Below are 9,536 nucleotides of genomic sequence, written 5' to 3'. Positions count from 1 at the left end.
TGTAGCTCTATATTGTTTTATGTAGCTGTCTTGTGTTATGTAGCTCTGTGTTGTGTTATGTAGCTCTATGTTGTGTTATGTAGCTCTATGTTGTTTTATGTAGCTCTGTGTTGTTTTATGTAGCTCTGTGTTGTGTTCTGTAGCTCTGTGTTGTGTTCTGTAGCTCTGTGTTGTGTTCTGTAGCTCTGTGTTGTGTTCTGTAGCTCTGTGTTGTGTTATGTAGCTGTGTGTTGTGTTATGTAGCTCTGTGTTGTGTTATGTAGCTCTGTGTTGTGTTATGTAGCTCTGCGTTATTATGTAGCTCTGTGTTGTGTTATGTAGCTCTGCGTTATTATGTAGCTCTGCGTTATTATGTAGCTCTGTGTTGTTTTATTTCGCTCTATATTGTTTTATGTAGCTGTGTTGTGTTATGTAGCTCTGTGTTGTGTTATTTAGCTCTATGTTGTGTTATGTAGCTCTGTGTTGTGTTATGTAGCTCTGTGTTGTGTTATGTAGCTCTGCGTTGTGTTATGTAGCTCTGCGTTGTGTTATGTAGCTCTGTGTTGTTATGTAGCTCTGCGTTGTTATGTAGCTCTGCGTTGTTTTATTTCGCTCTATATTGTTTTATGTAGCTTCATGTTGTTTTATTTCACCATATGTTGTGTTATGTAGCTCTTGGTTGTTTTATGTAGCACCAGGGACCTGGAGAAATGTAGTTTCATTTCACTGTGTACTGCATCAGTATATATGTTTGAAATGACAATAAAAGCTTCAGATAATTTCTCTTTTCCGCCCACAACAAAACTTTCTGTTTTTATTTTAGCCACTATTAAGTTGACCTGGTCCAACAGAAACTATTTGTCATCAATTTTATCATCACAACAGCTTTGTCTGTTTTAATCTGAACCATGTAAAGCACTTTTTAATTGGCTGACGTGGTTTAGAATATAAAAGCAACAAGTCATTAATTTATTAGTATAATACCAATAATGTATGTGTGGATAGACAGAGTAACTACAATTTCTCAACATAGTGTAAGCTGAACTTTCCCAGCAGATCTCCCTTGAATAAAATATTTGGATTTCAATGCAGAAAAGTGCAGGTCTATAACTTTTTAATGCGTTTTGGTACAAAAAAAAAAACCCAGATTGTTGGACTTTCTTATTTATTTTACTAAATAATTGTGATATAAGTAGGTGGTTGTTTTTTTAAAACAGACACAGGCTGCAATTGAAACAAAAATCTGTGGTTTAATTAACAGGATCATATTTAATAAAATGTCAGTGATTGTTTTTCACAAATTCCTTTAGATCAGGAATCACAGATGTCTGTCAGTAGAGCTGTCTGTTTAAAGTGGCAGCAGAAATAGCTAGTGAGAAATCTATTAAGAAATATGACAATACAATCAAATATTTTCTTTTAAATATTTAGTCTCAGATATTTAAAACAGAATAAGGATAAGATAGTATTAAATATGAGAAATAAATCCTGAGGACAGTAGTTTCAAAATATACATTTTTGATGCATCTCATATTAGATAATCAACAGGTTATCAAGCGATGACATTATACCTTCACGATATGAAGAGCGGAAGGTCAAAAACAAGGAACAGGTCTTAACTTTTTACTCACATTTTACCCCTATAACCTGCTGAATGAGATGAGGAGGAGGAGGAGGAGGAGTAGAGATATTAATACACTATGTTGCCAAAAGTATTGGGACACCCCTCTAAATCATTGAATTCGAGTGTTGTTTTTCAGGGGTTGGTACTTGGCCAATTTCATGCTCCCAACTTTGTGGGAACAGTTTGGTGATGACCCCTTCCTGTTCCAACATGACTGCACACCAGTGCACAAAGCATGGTCATGGATGAGCGAGTTTGGTGTGGAGGAACTTGACTGGCCTTGAATCCTGACCTCAACTCTACCTTTGGGATGAATTAGAGCGGAGACCGTGAGCCAGACCTTCTTGTCCATCATCAGTGCCTGACCTTACATATGTGCTTCTAGTGGAATGGTCAAACATTCCCATAAGCACACTCAAGTAAACCTTGTGGAAAGCCTTCCCAGAAGAGTTGAAGGTGTAATAGCTGCAAAGGGCGAGCCAACTCCATATTAAATTCATGAGCATGTACAGGCAGACGTCGCAGGCGACCTGGCTCGCAGTCTCCGCTCTAATTAAATTCAGTCAAGTTCCTCCACACCAAACTCACTCATCCATGTCTTTATGGACCAGTCAGTTCCCACAAAGTTGGGAGCATGAAGTTGTCCAAAATGTCTTGGTATGCTGAAGCATTAAGAGTTCCTTTCACTGGAACTAAAGGGCCAAGCCCAACCCCTGAATTCAATGATTTGAATTGGTGTCCCAAAACTTTTGGCAATATAGTGTATCAACATCTAGTTTTCATGCTGGTGTTATAACCGATATAATCCCTTGAATTAAAAGGGAAAAAAGGTAGATTTCGAAAAACACTACAAATTGGAACCAGTGGAGCAAATGTGTGTAACCACGTGGCTGAGCTGCACACCATTTGGTGTTCACCATTTGGGATTTGGGTTCCTCCCTCACCGCCATCAGTTAGATAATAAACGTAAATAACTGCATCACATTTCCACACACAATAGAAGTAAAACTGAAAATGTTTGCTGAAGAGTCGGTGTGGATTTCAAACACATTAATAAGAAGGTACGCTTTTCTGACACACTGTTAACATATTACTTTTGCACCCTAAGGTTTTTTCCCCAATCAAATTACAACTGAACAATTTACTTTATTTACAACCAGAAAAGCTCCATTTTCTACAATCTCTCCGTCTAATAAACCCACAGTTTATAACCTTTATGTCCATGCATAGTTAGTTCCTTTTTCTTATAAGCCACATGAAACAATGCAAACTTTGAACTCTTTATCCAGATGAACTGTCTCTAAGACAAGCTGCAATTCCTTTTAAGAGAGCCAGAGATTTGAAGAGATCCGTTAAAAAACCTCGACTGTACGTATAGCTAGCTTTTTTCCCCCGTGCAACCCTCAATTACAAAAACGTAGATTTCAGTAAAGAAGGAAGGCGAAAGGCATGGTCAGTGCAAAAAACAAACTGCATGTACAGCAGCTTCATCGTAAGTGCGTTAAAAACATTTGCACAAAGTTACTGCCGGTGAAGAAATCGGACACAGGACAGAAAAGAAAAAGAAAAAGAAAGTCACACTAATATATAATTAAACATCATTAACGGAAGAGAAATAATCAGGAAATAATATAGAAATCTTCTCATGCTAGTATTTTTTTTTACATGCATGCAGATCAGAAAAAACAAAAATGCAGATTTCACGTCCTTACCTTACGATCTGCTTATTGCTCTAGAACGAATGAATAACGCCAAATTGTAGTCATTTTTTGCTGGAACCTCTTAACAGGAAGAAAAACAGAGAAAACTTTTTTTTCCCCTCCTACAGTGAGATTCTAAATAAACTAAATCTATTAATAAATCAATTAAACAGAAAACATCACCATATCAGCGATGACGCATGTTGGAGCGTGTGCTGGAGAGTCTTGTGTCCGCGTCAGAAACGAACAAGCGCGTTAATGTAAATCTGTGCGTTGTATTACAGCAGGAACGACAGTCAGAGCTGCAGTTATACTCAACACCTTCTGATTAATGAGAATGGGGAAATTTAACAGCAGGACGAATTAATATCGTTAGCGTAAGACATTGTGAATGTGCTCTTTCCTTTACTGCACTCACCTTCTTCATTTGTTGCCAAAGGTAAAATCGATCATCTCATTGTGTTTGTGTTATAAAAACATTTCTGTTAACGTTACGTAAAATCTTACCTAATCTATTGATTACAGAAGGTTTAAAAATGGTTGATGGTTAGCAAACCTAAATATGGTGTACCCTGGTTGTGCGTAAGTATTGTAATATGATATATGTGCCCACCCCTAAAATACACACCAGCATGGCTTTGTTAAAGGAGGCTACACCTCACCGAGAAACCGACACCGTGAGATTACTGACTGGAAAAACCTGCCTCAGCCGTCCTCACTGGAGTGGTCCGAATCGTCCCACTCCACAAACTCCCATGATGCTTTGGCTCGGCGTGCGCTGCTGTGAGTCTGCGTGAATGTGTTTCTAGGCATCAGGGCCACGCAGGCGGACATGCCCGACACTCGGCTGTCCAGAGAGACGCCGCTCTCCCAGCAGTCATTCTCAGGATCGTAGATATGCACATACTTCATGCGGCTGCCTTTGTCATGTGATCTCCCGCCCAAGACGTAGATCCGCCCGTCTAACACGGTCATGCCAGGCTCGCCGTGTCCCGCCGGGAGAGGACACACCACAGACCAGGAATCTTCAGTCGGGTTATAACACGCCACCTGCAGGAACACTGAAAGTATTACCGTCTTGCTAATTTTTTCCAAATGCTCAGAAATTTTTTAAAGATTTTTATCTAATATATGTGATCAATTACTTAATCAATTAGCCTATTTTCTTTCTAGCTTACACTTCCAGCCAAAAGATGTCTTATTACAGTTTAATTTCTTTCATTACCAGAGAATTAAAAAAAAATTTATTAACTGCTTGCTCACAGATCCTAATTGTGTTAACATAAAAAAAAATATTGGGTACCTATTTGTGAAAGTAATTTTCAGATAATTTTTTTATCTATCTATCTATCTATCTATCTATCTATCTATCTATCTATCTATCTATCTATCTATCTATCTATCTATCTATCTATCTATCTATCTATCTATCTATCTATCTATCTATCTATCTATCTATCTAGTTATTTTGTCTCTATCAACACTCATGCACATTCAAAGTGATATGGGATACCATAAAGTTCTTGTCTACATCAGCGTCTTTTCAGAGTAGTGCTGGAGAAGAATAATGCATTAGCAGAAAACCACAAAAACCTTTTGCTGCACAATGGTGCATGCTGGCTAAGTGAGGGCCATGTGACAAGAAGAGGTTCTACAAAGTCAGACAGTCAGCTGGTGATGTCAAAATCTTTTGTTTGCTTAAATAAAAGTGGTTCCTTAGCCTATATGATGTATTAAATACGTCTTTAATTATTATTAATGAGGGGGGTTTGGCTGTTTGCTTTGTATTGCTGAAAGGAACCCTGATTTTAAAAGTTTTAATACAAATCCAAAGTTAACTTAAACAAAAAGACTAACATATATATTTACTATATGTTGCTAAAATCTATCTAACTTCTAACCTCCCTTCCTTGAGTTCAATAGCATATAAGTGCCTGTTAACGTGTACTAGCCTTCAGGACATCTCGTCTGTAGCCGCAGCCGTCATTGCTTCCACCAATGACGTAAGCACGGCCTCCATACACCGCCATCCCATGCCAAGCTCGTTCCACAGGGCCTTCAGCACACGCGCTCCACTGGTTGGCACGAGGGTCGTAGCAGTAGGTCTCCTTCAGGTAGGCCATCCCTCGCCGGCCACATGCGATGTAGATCTTCCCATCAACCACTGCGCCAGCATGGGCGTACACCTAGAGACATTCAGTGTGATCCATAATCATCATTAAATCAGATCGATATCACCATCTTTCAGTGTTAATGTAAATCTTGGCACGATACACTACCTCACGTTTCAGTGGAGCCACATATTCCCAGATGTTCTTCTGGGGATTATAGCGCTCCACACAGTCCAGTTCGATGCTGTAGTCACGACCTCCAATGGCGTAGATGAAGTCATCCACCACACACACACAGTGGTCAGCATGCTGCTGCTGAAGAGGTTCAATATCACACCAGGAGTTGTGTCGAGGATCGTATCTGGTGGAAGTAAACCACACTTAAATTGTCTTAGGCACTTAAACGGCAGACACTGGAGATTATTCATCCACAAACATAATGTGTCATCATGGATGCAAGTTACGACTCGGCTCAACACGCACCCTGCTTTTACGTTACTGCAATAACACTCTGTATTCGTGAATTCTGGCTGAATAAATTGCTATGTTTACATGCTCACCTCCAGCACCGTGACTCAGCTCTGAACCCACTTGTGTTGTTGTCTCCACCCACCAGGTATACAAAGTTATTCAGCAGTGCGATGCCCATGTTGGACATGCGGGGCGCGCCGTCTGCCCCGAGGTTGCGCCACTCGCCCCAGGATGGGTGGAACACCTGGAAGCGTTCGTCATTGTCGGCTAGCAGCCCAGACGAGAACATACCTCCAAACCCCAGAATGCAGTGGCAGTTGGAGCGCAGCTGGCTCAGGGGGCTCTGCATGATTGGCTGCCAGAGTTTGTCGGTGTGGTAGCGCAGGGCAAAGGAGATAACATTTTGCAGCTGGCTTGGCTTCAGGCGGTCGTAGAGGCGCTGCAGGGCGGTTTGCTCCATGAGACAGAAACGCACAGCTTCCATCATGTGCAGGGGCTCCTATACACAAATAAAAACACAGGAAGTATGATTTATCGCCATAAACGTATTCCTAATGTCATTTTTGTGTTTCTCCTTGATTTTTCTACCATTATTTCTATAGCACCACAAATGCCTTATGTATGACTATGAAACTCTATATAAAAGTAGTTACAACTGGTTTACCTACATGAAATCAGACCAGCATCTACCTCACCTTAGGACTCATGGCCACATTATATAATTCTCTTTAAATTTACATACAAGCCTCGGTTCATGGGGTCTATTGTTATAGCCAGATAATAAAATCATCTCAAATATCCAACGCATCATATTCATTCTTAGTCCACCTAGAGCAACGGGGTCTCACCTGCAGGGACACTTGGTCCTTCTCCACCTGCTCAGGGCTGTAGTAATAATGCAGTGCTGCCTCGAAGACCTCGCTCTCTGAGCTCACCTCCAGCTCATCACTTGACAGCACATGCAGCACCTTCTCAGGTGGCAGTTGGCGGTATACAGGTGCGTGCGAGAAGGTCTGGATGTTCTTCAGGAGGTATGAGCGCACCTTCTCGCCGAGCTGCTCAAGCCCGTAAGCGTCTGCCAGCTTCTCCACCTCCAGGATGTTATCGTTGTCCATCCAGGAGAAGAGAAACTCACAGCAGAAACCAATCACATCCTGAACCTGAATAAAAAGGAGGGTAAAAAGGAATGAAAGACATAAAGAAAGAAATTAAGTTCTCAGCACTGGGTGGAATAAATTCCTTTAAGAACACTACATGTTTATTCCATGCAATGCTTATTTCTTTTCTCTCTTCTTTAGTTATGATTAATTTTATTTTAACACATTTCACCATAGATTGTTTTTTTTTTTTTTTTACATAAGGGCAACATCCAATGATGGTTTTAAACAGAAAATATTGATAAAAACTGATGGCTGTCAGCAATCATGAAGCTCAATAAAGCACATTCTTGAAGCTCCATGATGGTTAGAGGCAGAGACAGATGAGAGCACTTGAAGGCTTTACCTGCAGGAGTGTGGCAGCACACAGCACCTCCTGCACCGTGTCCAGATCCAGATCCAGCTCAGATGTGTAGATGAAGTCTAGCAGTTTGATCATGGCAGTGTGTGTGACTCCATGAATGGGGATCTCGGTCTGCTGCATCTCCCGCAAACCACCAGTAAACATGCCTCTGGAAGAGGAGGAAAAATAATAAATCAATGCAGTGTAACTACAATTTGGACCACTAACTAAATAATGTTTGCTGTATTTATTTTTTACAGAGCTTAAATGCACTAACGCTTCAGTTACATACAGTGTTTTGTCCATTTGATTGGAACCCAGTTCAACAAACAATCCAAACCTGAAGTAGTCACAGGAAGCAGCCAGGAGGATGCGGTGAGCGTTAACAGGCTTCCCTTCCACAATCAGCACCACATCAAACAGTATTTCTCCTTCACGTAGCCCCAGGAGTCCCTCCATCAGCCCTTGTGAGTGTGTACTACTGCGGTACCTCTGCTTGACACACCTCCCAGCCGGTCCTGCCCCAGCCAGGGCTGAGCCCATCTCGTCAGACATCTCTGCACAACCAGACTCAAGATCTTGTGCTGCTCATCACATTGCCTGAGTCTTCTTGTGGAATGCAAGGTGAAGAACACATACTCGCATTACAAATACTACTCCTACTACACACAGACAAGCAGCTGCATGATTAATATGATTATAAGTCCATAATGCTCTACATGCTTCATGGCACGTTTCCTCGGAATAGCAAACATACAAAACAAAAAACTTCAAACCAAGAACGCTAAATTAACATTTTTGTCATCTGTCCTTTTGTGTAATTACCAACTTCTCATGACGCATCAGAGTGATCACGTGACATGACAAGACATGGCATGACGTCACTCATAAGGCTTCATGAATCATGAATCTTGAATCATGAATACAGTCTGAGGCAAAAATCATCAATAAATCAGCCCTCAGCATCATTTCATACCAACCTGTGACCTTTGTTGGTGCTCTTGGACTTGACCTATCCTTAACACGTGTGGCAAGAGCAAATAATCTGTGGAAAATTAAACTTTAAAGTGATGTCTTGTTTCCCCCCCTGCAAAGGGCTCAGCCCTGCTAGCACCATCCACCCTGCTACACAAGTCAGCTTTAAAGGAAGTTTACTCACGGGTATTTTTTTAAATACTTCTGCATAAGTAATGAATAAAAGCCCCTAACGGACAGAAAAAAATGCCAAAAAAGTACCTGTTGCCTAATCGCATCAATTTAAAACAATGCTGCGTGGTTACTAAACTAACTTCCTGTTTATCACATCTCAGAGAAATATTCGGCTGTATCCCAAATGCCTTCCTTTTATATGTAGTGCGCACTACGTAGGGCGCTGAAGCCTATCATCTGTGCCCTATGTAGTGCGTTTGTGAAGTCTCTAACGATGCATTTGAGATTCACCGAGCAGACAGCAGACTATTCACGAAAAAAAAGGAAAATAATTACGGCATTTCTAGCTGTATACAGTAATAAACAATTTAATTGTATTTCTTAAAGCACGAAGGAAACATTTTATCATTATTATTACTACAGAAAAACAACATTACTTAAAACTGAACTCTATATCTGCTACCTATTTTGTATGTTGAAGGTGTATCCGCACACCATTTCCAAAAACATTCAAGACATTTCTGACAAAAAAAATAATATATAAACATGTGTATATATATATATATATATATATATATATATAATTCTAATAATCGCTATACTGTTGATTCGCGAAAGGATAAAAAGAATAAATCATGTTATATAAACATAAAGCAATACGGAACGGTGAGGAATAAAGGACGATACCTGGTGTAAAATATCAGACATGCTGAAGTCTCACGGCGTCAGGACATTTGCAGCTAAGCTAACTTTTACTTTCAGCTCTCCGCGTGACGTCACGCACCAAAACAACAGCCACTTCCGGTATGGTGGGAAAATACCCCAAACCACGCCCCTTGTGAATAGACCCTGCTGTGATTAGGCAGAAGGTCTGAAAAGAAGGGAAAAAAGAAATATTAGATAAAATGTAGTAATTTTTAATATAAACGCAATCATACACTATATTGCCAAAAGTTTTCGGATATCTGCCTTTAGATGCACTTGAATGTAATATGGAGTTGG

The 9,536-nt window shown here is 40.3% G+C and overlaps 1 protein-coding gene across 4 annotated transcripts; it reads right to left on the bottom strand.

The window, feature by feature from the left end:
* Nucleotides 1-1,389: 1,389 nt before the first annotated feature.
* klhl22 (kelch-like family member 22) lies at nt 1,390-9,333 on the bottom strand. Of its 4 annotated transcripts, none has more exons than XM_058390061.1 (8): nt 9,222-9,333; nt 7,726-7,994; nt 7,389-7,554; nt 6,734-7,045; nt 5,975-6,384; nt 5,583-5,775; nt 5,256-5,489; nt 1,390-4,353 (listed from the first exon to the last, which is right to left on the bottom strand). In XM_058390061.1, the coding sequence occupies exons 2-8, from the start codon at nt 7,938-7,940 to the stop codon at nt 4,009-4,011; spliced, it is 1,875 nt and encodes a 624-aa protein (XP_058246044.1). In that variant the 5' UTR covers nt 7,941-7,994; nt 9,222-9,333; the 3' UTR covers nt 1,390-4,008. The 4 variants fall into 4 exon arrangements, with proteins under 4 accessions (XP_058246044.1, XP_058246045.1, XP_058246043.1 ...); XM_058390062.1 differs by having other exon boundaries at nt 7,726-7,991; XM_058390060.1 differs by lacking the exon at nt 9,222-9,333 and adding an exon at nt 8,366-8,922.
* Between the last annotated feature and the right edge of the window lie 203 nt (nt 9,334-9,536).

The sequence above is a fragment of the Hemibagrus wyckioides genome, linkage group LG05 (genome assembly GCF_019097595.1).
Source record: "Hemibagrus wyckioides isolate EC202008001 linkage group LG05, SWU_Hwy_1.0, whole genome shotgun sequence".
Classification (NCBI taxonomy): Eukaryota; Metazoa; Chordata; class Actinopteri; order Siluriformes; family Bagridae; genus Hemibagrus; species Hemibagrus wyckioides.
Note: the sequence above shows the minus strand (reverse complement) of the source record. Positions and strands in the feature narration are given on the sequence as shown.

Bases quoted from the DNA above. Each gene is read 5' to 3' on its own strand.
- klhl22 (XM_058390061.1), bottom strand. From the start codon at position 7,940: ATGTCTGACGAGATGGGCTCAGCCCTGGCTGGGGCAGGACCGGCTGGG. The intron at 7,555-7,725 runs GTTTGGATTGTT...CTCCTCTTCCAG, and splicing joins GCTTCCTGTGACTACTTCAG to AGGCATGTTTACTGGTGGTT. The intron at 4,354-5,255 runs GCTAGTACACGT...GTGTTCCTGCAG, and splicing joins ACAGACGAGATGTCCTGAAG to GTGGCGTGTTATAACCCGAC.